We start from the raw sequence: 17,368 nt of genomic DNA, 5'->3' as shown, positions 1-17,368 counted from the left end.
GGCCTGGCCCGGCCCAGCCCTTTCTTCTTCTTCCCCCTCGCCGGTCGCTCTCTCGCCCCTGTTCTCCCCTGTTCGCGACGTCACGCCGACGCACGGCGGCGCCGCTCCTCGCCGTCGCTATCTGGCCAGAGGAAGGCCGAGAGAGCACGCCGACGGGACTGGCATTAATTGCCAGTCCCGTCCTCCCCGTTGTCCCGGCTTCCCTTATCTCCTCCTCCCTCTCAGCTCCCTGTTCGTCTCGCTCTGCGCCTCACCGGCGATCCCGCCTCTGCACCGGCCTAAATGGCCGCGAAAGTCGCGCGCCGCAGTAGGCCGGTGCACGGCACGTCGTCATTACTGGACGTAACGGAGCGAGAGGGGCACCGTCGTCCGGCTATAAATAGCCAAAGGGAGAGAGAGAGCCCCGGTCGGCAAAATTGAGAGAGAAACGAGAGAGAGAAAAATTGAGAGAGAAAGAGAGAAAATTGAGAGAGAAAGAAGGGAAAGTCGGTTTTGCGGAGTTCCCGCCGCGTCGCCGTCGCCCCCCGATCAACCGGAAAGCCCCAGACGCGCCGTCGACGGTGAGCTCTCAGTCCGGCCCGAACCGCCTCTGTTTTGCTCTGTTTTTCTGCTCGGTATGGCCGGGACTCGCGCCGGCCGTTTCGCGCGAATCCCGGCCCATACCGTCATCCCCCGCCGTCCGTGTGTCCTCACCGAAGGTAGGTTGATTCGCTGAATCCTCCGGTTCGCCGGAATTCGGGATTTGTTGTTTTTGGAAGCGCACACCATCCGTTCGACAAAAGTCCTCAATGAAACCGGTTTTTGTTTTGGTCGCCGGCCGTGAACAGCGGTCGGACGGTGACCCGGTGGGTGGAGAGGCTTGGTTTTACTCCCGGGAGGCCGATTTGGGGGCGGCGCCGTGCGTGTCGGCCGGTGAGAGGCCGTTTTTGGCTTCGACGGGGGCTGCTCCCACCGGTTCGGCCTGACCCGGTTCAGTTGACCCGACCCGGTCAACGCCCCGGGTCGGATCTGTTGACTCGGGTCGGTCCAGCCGGTTCACCGATCCGACCCGGTCAACGACCGGGTCGGATCCGTTGACCCGGGTCGGTCCAGACGACCCGGTTCAGCCGATCCGACCGGGGTCAACGACCGGGTCGGATCCGTTGACCCGGGTCGGTCCAGCCGACCCGGTCCAGCCGATCCGACCCGGGTCGGTCCAGCCGACCCGGTCCAGCCGATCCGACCCGGGTCAACGACCGGGTCGGATCCGTTGACCCGGGTCGGTCCAGCCGACCCGGTCCAGCCGATCCGACCCAGGTCAACGACCGGGTCGGATCCGTTGACCCGGGTCGGTTCCGACCCGGTCCGGATCCCTTTTTTTTTATTTATTTTTATTTTATTTTATTTTACTGCTTTTTAAAAAAAATTTTCAAAAATTTTCAAATTTTTTTTTCTTTTCTTTCTTTTTCTTTCTTCTTTTTTATTTGTTTTTTTTATTTAAAAAATATTTCGTATTTTATTTTATTTTTTTTATTTTATTTATTTATTTTTTTTTAAAAAAAAAAAATTTTATTTTATGTGATATATTGTTGTTGTTTTAATCTAATGTGATATTATTTTGTAAATTTTTGTCTTATTTAAATTAGACAAGCCTGAGGTTGCGCGGTAGTATTTGCATGTTAGTTTTTATTACCGTTGTATTGTTATGCATGTTTTTAATACAATTGCATGAATGTTGTGTTTTTGAATGTCATCTGACTTAGTTAGGGTTAGAACCTTAGGCTGCATGAATTGCTGTGTTCCTGACTGCTGATCGTTCCTGATTATGCACTCGCTTGATCACCTCACATATTAGGAGAAAGGTCCTAAAATCAATCCAAATTGCCTGACAAATGTTTTCATAAATGAACAGGGTAAAAAGGTACCGAAAGGGCATTAGTTATCCAACTAGTGTAACCAAGTCCCCGAACTCATTTAATCTCTGGTTCGTAGGAATAGGGTGATTCTCCCATCACCCTATTTGGGTTTCTAATCGACCCACCCCAAATCGATTAGTGGCGACTCCTTGATATAAACCACTTGCATGTTAAACACTTAAACCCTAAGTCGCGATATGGTATGGGCTTGGGAGAGCCCGAGTTAAGTCCCGAACCTAGACTTAGCACGTACCAGGCGAGCCCCCCTTCTCTTTGCATGTCGTTTAAAAAAGGGCTCGGGAGTTCGGTCGCGACAAGCTTTTACATGAAAATTGAGAGTTCGCGAAGCGGTGAAGTGATTCACAAATACATATATCCTAAATTATCACCTATTTGAATTCTCCTCTTCTGAACATTTGAATGAGGAATCATGCATTTTCATTAGGAAACGAAAACATAGATGGTCCGCATAATCTAGTCCGACGTCGTTGAGGGGCAACGTGGTAAAATTGACTAGAGAACTGGAGAGGGGGAAGCCGCCAGGTGGGATGGGCCGTTGGCCACGTGGGCTCTGAGCCGCTCACGCGCTTTGGTCGGGCGGTTCCTTTGGCGGCGACACGTGGCACGGGAGGGGTTTCGTGTCGTGCCAGAGTGGCAAGTGATTCGGCGTTAATATCTCGGGCATCTCGCGATTGTTAGATGATAAATTGGAGGAGCGCGGGCAAGGCGAGCCTATTTTCTTTCTTCCTTCCCTTGTTGAGAAAAATTTATTATAACCGTATTTTTTTTATTGACGGGTTACAGATTATAAGATCATTACTATATACAAATTTAATTAATTGAAAAATAATTCATATCTATATTCTGGTTTGGGTGAAAAATTAGAGGAGGACATGGATCGGGGCTAATTAGGGTCTTATCTGCTTTTATTTTTGAAGGAAAAGTTCTTTATTGACTTCCTTATGAAGATTAAAAGATTTCGAATTAAATAATTGGAAAAAATCTCCTTATAATTTTCATTGATCTAATAAAGCCACCAGATATATGCAAGGTTTGAAAGATTGGCATATTTAATCACCCGCAATGCTTTCATACTATTTTATGAGAAGATTAATATTGTACCAAACCTACATCAAATTATTTGCTTTTTCGCTTGAACGAGATTTCCTACAAGAAGATCCTTCGATGCGAATTCTTAAGTTGAAACCCCTAACTGCTCTCTTTCTCTCTCCCAATCTTTTTACTCAAGTTTCACCCCTTAGGGTGTTTTAGCATTGGCAATGAGATAAAGGGGGATCAGCCGAAACATGACATGGTACATACCCGAGATAAGTCGAGAAGAGTCTCGTTCCGGAGAGTCTTTTGAAAAAAAAAAAATGTGCATTGGACCGGGGTCGTTTTGTAAGTTTCCCATCCAAGAATAATTGAATCCAAAGGGGATGAAAACTAGGAAGTTTTGTCCCACTGTCGTTAAACTAGGAATGAACGACCAAAATATCTTTGACGAGCCAAAGAAACAGCAGCAAAAGGGAGAGAAGGGACCCGAAGCTTTTGGAGGAAGAGAGAGTTTGCATAGGGCAGGACAAGAAGGTTGAGGAGGGATGACGTGAGCAGCTGGAGGGGGGGACAGCCAACCATAATACCCCCCATGCGCAATCGAGCGGTCCTCTCTTCCTTCCTCTTTTTATATTCTCTCCATCCACTCTCCTTCCTCTTCCATCTCTCTGTCTCTCTCTCTCTCTCTCTCTCTCTCTCTCTCTCTCTCTCTCTCTGTGTCACCCTCCTTTGTCTTCTTCTTCTTTAAGAGCTTCTGTCTCCAACCAGTAATTGTTGCACCGACCCTGCAAGCTGATCTCTTCTTGTTTTATTGAAGTTTGTCCAAGGTGAGGGATGGGTTTGATTCTTATGGGATTAGTTTGGTCTTGTCTCCTCGTCTTCTTTTGTTTATGGTTGTTGTTGAGTCTGAGTTTGTCCAGTTCTTCAACCGAATTCATCCTGGCTTCAACTCGTTTACTCGCGGCTGAATTCTTCCTCGTGTGGATTAGGGTTTTCTGACTTCCTCAGTCTCAGCTACGCTTCTGATACAGCTTCCAGTTTTTTAGGATTGGTGCTGTTTGATTTCTTCTTTATTCTCTTCTTCTTCTTCTCTCTCTCTCTCTCTGTCATTCATCAGCACAAGGCTGTTGGTCTGATCTGCATGAACATTTAACCGTAGAAAGCTCACACCCAGAAAGTTAGATTACCTCAGAATGGCAAGTTTTGTCATGAAAAGATGCGGGGTAATAGCTCTCTCTCTCTCTCTCTCTCTCTCTCTCTCTCTCTCTCTCTCTCTCTCTCTCTCTCTCTCTCTCCCCTCCCGATGAACCACATTAGTTATACTGTACACAACTCGAGTATCTACACCCTTCTCTCTCTTTCTCTGCTGGCCAGTGACAGACGAGTATCAGAAAGAATTCAGTCGTGATGCGTTGTTTCTGACGAATCATTCACCCCCTAGACTTTCGCTCTCTTGCAATGTAAACACAGAGATAGAGATAGGTCAGATGTTGTGCAAGCCAAATTATCGACAAACAGACAGAACCCTCGGAAGCTCTTTACATGATTTTCTTTCAGAAAGCCCCTTTTATGCTCTCTCTCTCTCTCTCTCTCTCTCTCTCTCTCTCTCTCTCTCTCTCTCTCTCTCTCCCTCTCTCTCTCATCCTTTCGAAATTCAAGAATGGTGTCCTCTCTCTCTCTCTCTGTCTCTGTCTCTCTCTCTCTCTCATCCCTTAACTACCTTTTTGCTTTCACAAGGAACAGCGCGTGCTAACCAGTAATGACGTCATCCTCGTCTTCCTCTCTCGTCCCGTTCGAAGCTTAATAAAACATTTTTATGGGGGAGCTTAGGTTATCTCCTCCTTTTACTGTATATTGATATAATAGGAAAACTTCTTCCAGAAAAAGTAATTATTTGTTTTGTTAGCTAGCCTTCTGGAATGCTTATTAATATGTTTGATGTTCATTAAAGTTTCTAGATGCATTCATTTCATTGCCGTTGATTTTAATTGTTTGTATTATTTTAGTAGAGACTCCGTTCTTGATGAATCATTCCCACCATTTACCAACACAAGACAACATCATTAGCACAAACCACTAGCTTGTAACACCTGCACAAAACACATACCAAGTGACCATAACCTTGTCTTAGCCTCTTAGTTTTCATCAGAAAAACCACACTCTTATGAATCATGATTGCATACTCTCTCTACCTTTTTTCACACCTTTTTTCTTTTTATCCCTAGCTAGGACACATATCATTGTGAATAAAAAATGATGGGTGTGGTTCTATTTTTCAACAACCTGCTAATAGCTAGGCTCTTATCATTTCTCTTGCTGTGTGGTAACAAATGGGTGAACATTGCTCACCACCAAATGAGCTATGATTCTATACACATTTCTATAGCAATTGCCACCTTTCTCTAAAAGGGCCCATCATTTCTTTTTAATTGTTTCTCCTATTTTCTTCTCCTTCTAAGTTCAAACTCTCTTGTCTAGTTTTTTTAATCTGTTTCTCTCCTCCTCTCTTCAAGTTTGATCAAATTGATCATGATTTAAGAGTCGCAAAAGGATAATAAGTGTTTTATGTCATGGTGGTGGATTTGATGCAGTGTGTTAGAAAAATAATTTAAGTTGCCATGGAGTCGATGGAGTCAAGTGTACCGCCGGGGTTTCGGTTCCATCCGACCGATGAGGAGCTTGTCGGCTACTATCTGAGGAAGAAAGTCGCCTCTCAGAAGATCGACCTCGACGTTATTAGAGACATTGATCTGTACAGAATCGAACCATGGGATCTCCAAGGTAGTAGCATCTTAATTCTTTCCTAGTATATATAGATTATCTAAATCTAGCAAGTTCATGATCTGGTGAGTACAAAGATCAGTCAGCTTCTTCTTGAGGTAGATCCTTATCTATGTGAGTATGTGGCTTCTTTAAATCGAGACCGATCCAACTCAAGAACCCTCGAACGCATAAGTGTGTATCTATAGGTGATGTTGATTGTGGGTGCCTTATTTGAATACAAAAGAAGAAGGTTCTTCAATAAAACCTAGCCGCAGAATGGCTAGATCTAACTGTGATCACCAATAAAACCACACATACTTAACCTCTTGACTCGTAACCCTACTTTGCATATTTTTTTTCCCATTAGACTTCTTTTAACTCATTTCTTGGGGGTTATGGATGGTCAGAGAGATGCAGGATTGGGTATGAGGAGCAAAATGAGTGGTACTTCTTTAGCCATAAAGACAAGAAGTACCCAACAGGAACGAGGACCAACAGAGCCACCATTGCTGGGTTTTGGAAAGCAACCGGGAGAGACAAGGCCGTTTACGATAAGGCCAAGTTGATCGGCATGAGGAAGACCCTGGTTTTCTACCGAGGAAGGGCTCCGAATGGTCAGAAGACCGACTGGATCATGCATGAGTATCGGCTCGAATCTGATGAGAATGGACCACCTCAGGCAAGTACTGTATACCTCTGCTTCTCTCTCTCTCTCTCTCTCCACAGTGACTTCTATGCCCCGAGAGAGGGAATGCTAGTTTGACATTATACCATCAATAAAAGGGTTTGCATTCTTAATCTCTGTCGGAGATACTGACGAATGACATCATTCTAAAACGATGATATCACGCCAATAAATTGCCGCATTGTTCCGCACATGCTTTTTCTCTCTTCTTTCTCATGAACACATACAGCATAGTTCCTTTGAGCATGCGAATTCGAGTGGATAAGGGAGAATAGTCATCATTGTCTCCGGCATGAGCTTTTAAACAGTGCCTTTGACCTAGCATGGGTCGAGAAAATAACTCTCTCTTTCTCCCCTATAAGATGATAGCCTCTCACAAGAAACCTGCTTCTGTTTCCAAGCTCCAAATGATGCTCTCTTTTTTTTCCTGTAAGAAAATGGAACAAAGCTTGATATACTATATAAGACTGATTTACTAAATTGATGCATTAAATCCGTGTTTCACTTAACACATTTATTTCATAGAGTAGACCAGTAGATAACTTCAATCTGTTCAAGTTATTTGGTGTAAATCGGCCTCCACCATAACAAAGTCAAAAGGTGCTGTGTTAAAAGCAAAATGCATGCACGACTTTGTTCGATTCCCTTTCCCGGTATGCACTTTGCACTCAATGTGTTTGTCGAAAAAGAAATATTCCGTTTCCCCTCTTGGTAGACTCTCTCTCTCTCTCTCTCTCTCGTCATTGACTATCTCCTCCTTCACTTTATCAATCAAAAAGGAAGCTCACTAAAGTGTATATATCAAGGAGTATATGATGCTATAAAAGGGACAGCGGGAGAAAGGAAGAAGCTCGGTTTTCTTGGTCCTTTTTTCACCTTTTATATGTTAGGCATGATTTGCGGATTTTGCTCGCGAGCTCACCTAGACATCTCGGTGTTTTGTCCAAGTCTTTGTCAACACACAATGCGCAAATTGATTGCACTTTTTACCATTGGGATGGATAAATTATTAGACGGAAAACAACTTGCAACTTTATGAGTCTCTTAGATGTCTTTTGTGTATTTCATTGTATTTATTAAAAAACATCTCGCATTCTTGCACTTCTCTTCTTTCTGCTGTACAAATTCTTCATTTGCTTTTAATTTGGTCCACATCTATACTTTCCTCTTCGCAAATATCGTGCACTCTGGTAATGTCTCTTTCCCAATAAGGCAAATGGTTATTTAGTATGATGCACAAGTTTCTTGTGTAGTGAATTTCCTTATCTGATACATTGGAGAATTCTTTCTCAGGAAGAAGGATGGGTGGTTTGTCGAGCGTTCAAGAAACGGACCAACGGGCTGACCAAGAGTTCCCTCGAAGGCTGGGACACGAGCTACTTCTACGACGAGCAAAGCGGCACGAGCTCGGTCATCGACCCGGCCGAGTGCATCTCGAGGCCAGTCCTCAGCTACATGCCCAGTTCGAGCTTTGCATGCAAGCAAGAGATAGAAGCGGCGGAGAACCTGAAGCTCTTCAACCCGGACGAAAACTACTTCCTACAGCTTCCTCAGCTAGAGAGCCCATCTCTTCCCTTGATGAAGAGGCCGATGAGCTCGGTTTCGCTAATGTCTGAAATCAATAACAACAACCACAACAGCAACAATAACGAGCCCTTAGAGGAACATAATGATGATGATTCCAATAAGAGAGTGACCGATTGGAGGGCCCTTGACAAGTTCGTTGCTTCTCAGTTGAGTCAAGAGGAGAGGTATGAGGGCGATGGTTTAACCGCAAGCTTTGATCATCATGATAGCTCGGACATGGCTCTGATGTTGCTCGAGAGTGCCCGAGAATGCGAAGCAACCAAGTTGAGCGGTTTCTTGACTTCAGGCGCCGAATGCGACGCGGGCATATGTTTGTTTGATAAACTATGAATTTGTAAGGAAGAGAAAGGTTATATATATTTATATATATGATAAGAGCACATATGGCCCTCTCACCTTGAATGATGAAGAGTGGATATTATTTCTATTGAACAAAGTGGGTTGTGAAAGTTTGAATCTCTCTCTCTCTCTCTCTCTATCTCTCTCTCTGAGTAAGAAGCATTTGAATCAATTCTAAGATATAATAATTACGGTCAAAGCTAGGAAAAAGGTTGAGTCATACTAGATTTTTTAGAGTCAAAGCTACGAAGAAACGTTATGTTGAAAACCCAGATAATTGTCACCCCACTCCATATGCCTGATCGGTTATTAGAAATTTATCGCGACAATTGTGGAATTTCACAGTGGATTTTGTTGTTGCTCCTAGAATTCATAACCAATTTTCCATTTCTCATTCTTGACGCCAAAATATGGCATGGCTAGCACAAGAAAGACCTCCGGCATCAACGAGCGAAAATGAGGATCGGCAACGAGCGATGCTAGATCTGAAAAAGACGACAATTCAAGATGAGAGAATGTTCATGAAAAATCTCAAGATATTTTGGGGAAGTAGGTAGATGACACGAAATCGCGATGATGGGAGCCTGAGGGAATCGGATATGAATATCAACAGTCAAATCAACAGAATTAACTATCTAATGGTACCAGAGACTTACAATGCCAACTCGAGTAAACTGGAGTTAGTTAGAGGAAATTACCAAAAAAAAGTTTTAAATTTATTGCACTTATAATAATTTGGTCTTAAACTTTTCAATTTTGCTAATTGAGTACTAAACATTTTCACGGTTTATCAATTAAGTCCACTCGGCCAATTTTAATCGGAAATCACTAACGTGGATACTAATCATCCTACGCGGTACGACCATCGCTGAAGTAGATAGTTTTTATAATTTTTTGGATTGATACCATGAAAAACCCCAAACTGTTACATCCATGACAAATTTACCCTAAACTAATTTTTTTACCATCAAAAACTCCAAACTGGTACACCTATGATAAATATGCCCCAAACTAATTTTTTGATCCCAAAAAACCTTAAACTTGTACATTTGTGACAAATTTTGAATTAATACAAAAAAAATCACAAATTAGTACACTTGCGACAAATAGAGCGTAAAATCCCAAAAGTGATACATTTATCAACTATCACGTGTCATTTATCTTAACAATTTAACAATATAATTTAACGAAAAATAACGGAGGGCAAAATTTGTCACAGGTGTACCACTTTAGAGTTTTTTATGGTCAAAAAATTAGTTTGGGATAAATTTGTCACAAGTGTACCAGTTTGGGGTTTTTGGTGGTCAAAAAATTAGTCTGGGATAAATTTATCACAAGTGTACCGGTTTGGGGTTTTTCATAATATTAACTCAATTTTTTTTCTTCTTTCTTTCTTTTCCTTTTTTTTCTTCCAAGCCTGGCGAGGGCTGCGAAGCCCTTGCTAGCCCTCGTCTATGGTCGACGAGGGTCAGGTGGCCCTCACCTGTGACCGACGATCCTCATTAGACTTGGTAGGAAAAAATAAGGAAAAGAAAAAAATAATAAAATAATAAAATCAATTTTTTTTAAATTAAAAAATTTTAAAAAAATAATTTTCGTCAGTACCGGTCATCCAACGTGGCACTACTAGCGTCCGCATCATCAATTTCCAATCAAAATTGATTGGAAGGACTACATTGACATATCGTCAAAAGATTTAAAATTAATTTGGCAAATTAAAAAATTTCACAAATGTAATATATTTAAGACTTTTTTTTTATAATTTTATCAGTTAGCTGCGGAACGATTCTAAAATATCAAATACGGTATAATAAAAGAACGTGCCAAATCTCCACGACAGTCACAGAAACAGTTCAATGCCAAGTACGAATATTTTGGCAGAAGGAACGGGGCCAAACTTGATTGAAAATTCAAAAAGGCACGTAGAAATCACTCGTGGCGTGGCAGGCACGAAACAAAAAGTAAAAAAGCAAGATTAAGACCGCAAGTACACACGCTCTCTCAACCAAATCACAAGAGTTTACATATTTTATTTTGCCAATCTCTCGCTCCTGTGAGTTTGTTTTAAAGCTCGTGGTGCCGACCTTTACCTTTGAGCGCCCATAAACTTAGCATGCCTTCCTTTCTAAGCTGTAAATCGTTTGATCAATAATACAAGGACAACGTGCTTTTTCATATTTGTCAATCTCAAGTTTGGCCTTCATCGAGGAGTTTGGTTTGGCATCCATTTGGCGAACTTCGGTTGAAACACATTTTGGCACGTCCAGCGGGACAAGAGCGAGGACCCGATAATCGGTATGTGCTTTTACTTTAGAATATGAATCTTTGGAGTAAGAATGTGCTTGAGAGTAATGTATGTGACAACATACAAGTTGCTACAGAAGATGTACCTAATCCCCCTAGTGAGGATAATGTGGGGTGGGAAGTGGAGAAAATGAGTTTGGCTAGTCCACAGGGCTAATGTTGGCATATGTGGATATGAGCATAGAGGCAAGAAATGGAGTATAGCTTACATGGTATGTCATGTTTAAAACTATTAGGGATGAGCATGGTTCCAGAGTAGAATCTGGAACCTGAGAACCTGGCTGGTGGAAACCTACAGGTTTCAAGTTCCAAGGTATGCAGGGTAGGTTCCAGGTTCAAAAAATTAGAAAACATGTTTCAACGGGTAGGTTCCAGATTCAAAAAATTGGAGAACCTGTTTCAACGGGTAGGTTCCGGGCTCTAGCTAGGTAAAACCTGAAATCTGAAACCTAAACAAGTTTTTTGTGTTTTTTCTTGGTCTATCTCTTCGCGTGATCCTACGGTGTTTCATGGCGTAGGTGATGAGTGTATAATCTGGAACCACTAGTTTGAACTTTCATTTTATGACTTGTTAATGTTTCGTATTTTTCGTATGTCTAAATATAAGTTGTGGTCAGTGAATTATAACAGTAAGTGGATAGGTTCACTGCAGGTTTTTATTAAAGGTGATGATTTACTGTAATTGTTCAATTAATAATATAAGTAGAACCTGAATAGACCCTAGAACTTGTGATAGGGTAGGTTCCATGTTCCGAAAAATGAGGAACCTATTATCATGGGTAGGTTTCAGGTAGAACCTGTACGGAATATGGAACTGCTTACCCCTAATATCGATTCGCGCAATGACTTATCATTTTAATTGTATTTATTTGAACCGTAATGCCAGGAAAATTAGCATTTTGTATTCTCTTTGGTGAATGACAAGCTTGTTCAGTATTATTGCGTTTATTTTGGTTTTCTTTAACTAAAAATGAAATATAAAAAAAAGAACATGTCAGACCTTGGAACCTGCGATAGGGTAGGTTTCAAGTTCCAAGTTCCGATGGGTAAGTTCCAGGTTCCAAAAACTGAGGAACCTGTATCCGAGGGTAGGTTCCAAGTTCCAGATGGAATCTGTAAGGAACCTGAACCGCTCACCTCTAAAAACTACGGCTGAAGTGTTTAAGCCAACAATTGTTGATTCATTCAACTTTTGGTAGTGAAAAGGGTTCGATAAGCTACCCCCTTAGAACACGGTTTGGTATAAGCTAGATAGAGCTTGTTAGTAAGCGAAAGACTAGCTCAGACACCCCAGTTGGAAATGCCCAACTGCTATGGAAACGAGAAACTGGCCAGAGCTCTTTAAACAAGTCTAAGTCACAACTAAAAATCATAGCCTACTCCCGTTTGAGTTGCTTACCGGCATTCATATGATTATCTTTCATTTAATTAATCTTTCCATTGAGTTACCCTATTTATTTGTCCTGCTTACCAAACACTATTTCACGCTTAATTTACCAATGAATTTTGCGTTACTAACTCTTATTTGAGTTGGTTACCAATGTTCGTTTGATTTTTTTTTTTGAATGACCAACTTCTTTTACCTCTGACAAAAAAAAGAAAACTTCTCTTATCTTTACCCAATTTTATTTACCTTTCTTACCGATGCCTTAAATAAACTAATTACTATGCGAAAGATACCAACCTTTTTTTTGAGTAACTTACAAACGTTTTTACCGCCTTAGTAATTAACCCAATAAAAAATTTGGTAAAAAAAATAAACGAAATAAACGGCGGTAACTAACTCAACTAAGAGTTACGCATAATTAATTGATAACTTTATTGAAGAAAGGTTGATCCATCACTTAAATTGAAGTTACTATTTTTGTATAATGGTTGATAAATTTGAGGCGTAGTTAAGAAATATAAATCAAAGTTGGTAGAGATAAAAAGAATTAGTAATTAAAAGAAATATAAATTTGGTAAGTAACTTAAAGGAGAAGGTAACCCTAAATTAGTTGGTGCTAAGTTGGAGAAAAGCTGATAAGTCTAATTAATGTTGGTAATTTCTTTAAAAAAATATTAATACATTTTAGGCGTTACTAAAATATGCAAATAACATATTGTAATTGACAAGAAAAGTTGGAAAAAAAACACAAATAAATGTCGCTTAGTAGCTTAAATAAAGAATTTGTAACCCGATAACATGTGCTATTCAGTGGAACAAAAATTGGTAAGTCCCGGTAATTTAGGTTGGTATTCTCAACAAAGAATTATTATTTTCACATAAGAGTTGGCAAATTCACAGTGTTAGCAAGTTATGCAAATAAAAGTTGATAAGTTATTATAAAAATTGTATAATTTTCAATGTATTAAAAAAAAGGTTTGTAAAATCATAAAAGTGTTGGAAAACTACCAACGAGTTTCCTGGAAGAGAATGACTAGTCAATTTTTTTTTGTCACCAACGGCTTATTAATACTTATCAATACTCATTGAAATTTACCAGCACAAAAAAGTTTCTATTCTTTTGCATTAGACAAACTGATTCTCCTTAATTGGTATGATTTCTTACCAATTCCATCTGCACAACACGCACAAAGATTTCTCAAGAAAATTATCTTCCTGTAACTTGTAAAGTTTGATAGAGCGAGCCATTTCGTCTCAATATTAATATAACTCGAATTTTGACTCCTAACGATGACAAGTTGATTTTTGTAAAACAAACTAAAAGTTATCAAGTCGTGTCATTCTGGAACTTTTCGCAAAAGGAAAAAAAAAAGCGAAGAAAGGCGACCGATACAGTTACCACTTCTGGACGTCACTAATCTAAAAGGGTTTCGAGCCCACTACGAAATGATCGGTGTCAACCATTTGAGATAGACATATTTGATTGCACTAAGGCCGCATCCTCTAGCAAGTTTAAAAGTAACTATAGGGTCGGCAATCAATATAGGTGCTACATACATAATGACACACATACAAGGGGAAAGAAACTTCAAACGCTTGGTCAAAAAGATCAAGTAAGTAGGATGGAGATCATTCGTCCGAGATTCTTCTCAGTCCTATATAAAAACAACAACTGAGGGCACATTAAACAATGTACCAACTTTGTTCTCGTTTTTAGTTTTATCTGACCTTTTTCGTACCTTTTTGTTTTGCTCTGCCCGAAAAAAAAAAACGGAGCACAAAGGAACGAGAGAACGAAGCTGAGGAACGTGTGGGGTCGAGAGGCGGGACCGAGGGCTGTCTGGCATGCGCGGAACCAATTGGTGGCGCCGGCCGGGCATGCTCGCTCGTGTCGCGTGTCCTTGTTCCACATGTCCCCTCGGAGCCATGCACAGAGACCACTGAGAGAAAAGTTTGAGATAAGGTTTCACTTCACGGCACGCTGTAGTAGTACTAGTAGTTCCCTTCACTTTGGACCTACGGGCTTACTACTACAGAGACATGTCTTCCTCATCGATGTTGCTTAGCAGCAATTGGCGATGTGGCTGCTCAGAGGGAGGTGGTTCAAGAGAATTGCAGATGGCGAGCCCTTCGTCAGTTGTACAGCTACACCTGCTCGGAAGGAGCAGAGGTCGCGAGCCAAATTCACGTTGACGGAGATGTTCAAAGCGCTCTAACGAAAGAGTTGAATGGCCATAAGTACCGAAGATGGTGAGTCCCGTGCCCCTATGATGCGGTTAAGGGGGGCTGGCGAGTGATTTTTTCTGAATGATGTCGATGGAATCGAGAATAAATTAGAGTCTATGGGGATGGATGTCAATGGATGAATGCAAATGCGGGATCGATTATGATCAGAACGAAGGCATACAGGACGTGCCACCAATCAAGGATAAAGACCGGCATTGACGAACTTCACTACCAAGACTTACAAGACAAAGCACTTGCCAAGGACACAAGACTTCGATATAGGAGAAACTCAACACTAGGGCCTACAAGAAAACCATCGGCCGATGATACAGGGCTTCTTGGCTCACTATCAAGAAAGAATCCACTTTCCGGGATATAGAAACCGTGGATATATATTTGATCACACATAAACAAATCTCATATATTCTCAATATTCATCAACTTTTCTTACATATGAGAATTCGCTTCTATTTATAGAAGAACTAATACATAGGAAATAGACAAACATTAAAGACATGGGAACTACCCAACATTAATGATATAGAAACTACAGAACACAATAAAGACCTAGGAAATAAAAAATGTATTTAAAACACATAGAAACTTGAATTTTGACTCTTGAAACTTACAATGCACTTATGACTCATAAAAATAGAACTAATGACACTTGACCAGATGCAAAGTAACTAAACTTAGACTATAAATTAGTTCACTAGCCTTGACCAAAAAATAACCATCTCAAGAGATCAACAAATATCCGGGGAAATTACTCAAAATAGCCTCACATAGATATGTTGTTGATTAGATTTGAAACCAGCAACTAGTCTGAAAATCTGATTGGTAAGGAAAATCGACAACTCCTTAATCGATAACTTGATAGTCAATCCACTACCATTCTTGTGTATTGATAACTAGCATGTAGAATCGAAATCTTCAAAGAGTTAATCAATAGAGCTCAATGCTCCCGCATCACCCGAGTATGTCCAAGACAAGTCACGAGGAGCTTGGTCAGCAGATAACTGGAGCAGTTCCGATATGAAATAGAGCTAATAGGGAAAAAACCTCAGTAGAACGCTTGAGTGGTCTCGAATTCCATATAACTGTTTATATATATATATATATTAGATCTAGATCCTCTAAAGTACTTTGGTAAGGTTAGGCTCTTCTGAGATCATGACAGGAAAATAATTTAGAAAGTAAATGAGTATTTGGTGCCATGCATTTCGCAGATTGTTTCATGATATAAACTAAGGAAATCGAGAATTTACCCTTACTCCGCGTCCCGGATTGGGAAAATTGTCCAAAAAGTCCCAAACTTATTGCACTTTTGTCAATTTAGTCATAAATCTTTTAATTACGCCAATTAAATTTTAAACATTTTCACATTTTGCCAATTGAGCCCATCCAGCCAATTTTGACTGGAAAATCTCTGACGTAGACGCCGACCGTCCTACGTGGCACGACCAGCACTAACGTGGTCGATTTTTAATAATATTTTTTCAAATTTTTTATTCTTCCTCTTTTTTTTCTTTTCTTTTTATTTCCTTCTTAACCTTTTTTTCCCTTTCTCTTCTTTTCTTTTTTTCTTTTTTTTTTCCTTTTTTCTTTTTCTTTTTCCCTCTGCTGACGATCGTTGAACCTCATCGATGGCTGGCGAAGGTCTTAGGCCTCAGGCGAGGGCTGCCCTCACCGGATCAAGTGAGAGCAGCCCTCACCCAAGCAAGGGTCGCCCTCGCCAAGGTAAGGGTGAGGGCCGCCTTGCCAAGCTAGTGGGGGCAATCCTTCGCCAAATAGGCGAGGCTTGCCTACGCAAGGGCAAGGGCCGCCATGGCCAACCTAGCAAGGGTGGCCCTTGCATGAGGCCGGTGGAGGTCTAGCGATGGCAAGTAGAGGGAAAAAGAAAAGAAGAGAGAAAGGTAAAAAAGTAAAGAAGGAAAAGTGAGAGCAAAAAAAATTCAGGGCAAGGGCCACCCTTGCTGGCGAAGGTTCGACGATGGCAAGTGGAGGGAAAAAGAAAAGAGAAAAAAAAAAAGAGAAAGGAAAAAAAAAAGTAAAGAAGGAAAAGAGGAGAAAAAAATTCAAAAAAATATTTAAAATAAAAAAATTGTCAACTTCAACACCGGTCATGCCACGCAAGATGACTGACATCTCGTCAACAAATTCTGGCCAAATTGGCTGAATGGACTCAATTGGCAAAATGTGAAAAAATATAAGAATCAATTAACACGATTAAAATGTTTTGAATTGAATTGACAAAAATATAATAAGTTTAAGATTTTTTGGATAATTTTTCTCCCAGATTAAAGAGGACTACGCTATGCAGCGAGTTTCTCCAGGAGTGGCACATGAAAAGCCATGGACTCATCATGCTAACTATCGTAGCATTTGGAGCACGTTGCATACATATGCCACATGATATTTACTCCGCAATATCTAATGTTCTAATACCATCGATAACGAGTCAAACTAAATCTATGCGGATGCTAATTCAGCCGCCAGGTAGGGGACATCGGTGTCATACGTTAACTAGTAGTCTTCACTTATAAATCACTTCCAGTTTGTTGCTTCAGTCGCTAGAAACTGACTTTGCAGTTAGTATAAGATCTTGCACTCGCCATTAGATCGTCTCGGATACATCGCGCGACAAAATCATGTGACATATGCGCAGCTAATGGGTATGTGCTAGACCTAAATAGGACGAGTCTAGACAGTTATTCACCATGATTGTTGTTCTTTTTGCCTAACAAACACCCTGCTGTTCATCAATGATGAAACTATACTGGAACCGAGACTTGTTTGCACCTGTCAGTAGACCATATGAATGGGCCAAGCTACGGTTGTGGGCCTTTGCGAGTTTTCAAATGCTTAACAAACCGTCGGACCGGGGATGGCCCGAGGTTAAGGCTTTAATAGATCATGGCCCAAGTCCTGCACATGAAAATGTCGTATTAGAGTTCGAGCAAAAGCTGAATCGGCCGGTCATGCTTTAAGAGGGCCAATGAGTGTACTTGAATCTAAAGGAAAGCCAGAGGTCCAAATTTCCTCAAACTTCATTCTCTTACCTTCTAGGCCGAGTCCTAAAGACGGACCAAGTGCTCATCGAAATGAATCAAGATAGTTAGATCT

The 17,368-nt window shown here is 41.0% G+C and overlaps 1 protein-coding gene across 2 annotated transcripts; it reads left to right on the top strand.

Moving 5' to 3' along the window:
- The first annotated feature begins 3,634 nt into the window (after nt 1–3,634).
- LOC115687719 (NAC domain-containing protein 37) lies at nt 3,635–8,443 on the top strand. 2 transcript variants are annotated; one of them, XM_056313647.1, is made up of 4 exons: nt 3,635–3,778; nt 5,543–5,735; nt 6,122–6,397; nt 7,697–8,443. In XM_056313647.1, exons 2-4 carry the CDS (start codon nt 5,570–5,572, stop codon nt 8,314–8,316), a joined length of 1,062 nt encoding a protein of 353 aa, XP_056169622.1. In that variant the 5' UTR covers nt 3,635–3,778; nt 5,543–5,569; the 3' UTR covers nt 8,317–8,443. The 2 variants fall into 2 exon arrangements, with proteins under 2 accessions (XP_056169622.1, XP_056169621.1); XM_056313646.1 differs by lacking the exon at nt 3,635–3,778 and having other exon boundaries at nt 5,555–5,732.
- The last annotated feature ends 8,925 nt before the right edge of the window (nt 8,444–17,368 follow it).

The sequence above is a fragment of the Syzygium oleosum genome, unplaced genomic scaffold (assembly GCF_021117445.2).
Source record: "Syzygium oleosum isolate NSW1041296 unplaced genomic scaffold, Sole_v2.1 Sole_v2.08, whole genome shotgun sequence".
Classification (NCBI taxonomy): domain Eukaryota; kingdom Viridiplantae; phylum Streptophyta; class Magnoliopsida; order Myrtales; family Myrtaceae; genus Syzygium; species Syzygium oleosum.
The sequence above is the reverse complement of the archived record's forward strand: the minus strand, read 5'-3'. Positions and strand labels throughout refer to the sequence as shown.

Coding starts and splice junctions, on each gene's coding strand:
- LOC115687719 (XM_056313647.1), top strand. CDS start 5,570: ATGGAGTCGATGGAGTCAAGTGTACCGCCGGGGTTTCGGTTCCATCCG. Junction 5,736..6,121: donor ACCATGGGATCTCCAAGGTA/GTAGCATCTTAA, acceptor ATGGATGGTCAG/AGAGATGCAGGATTGGGTAT. Junction 6,398..7,696: donor GAATGGACCACCTCAGGCAA/GTACTGTATACC, acceptor TTTCTCAGGAAG/AAGGATGGGTGGTTTGTCGA.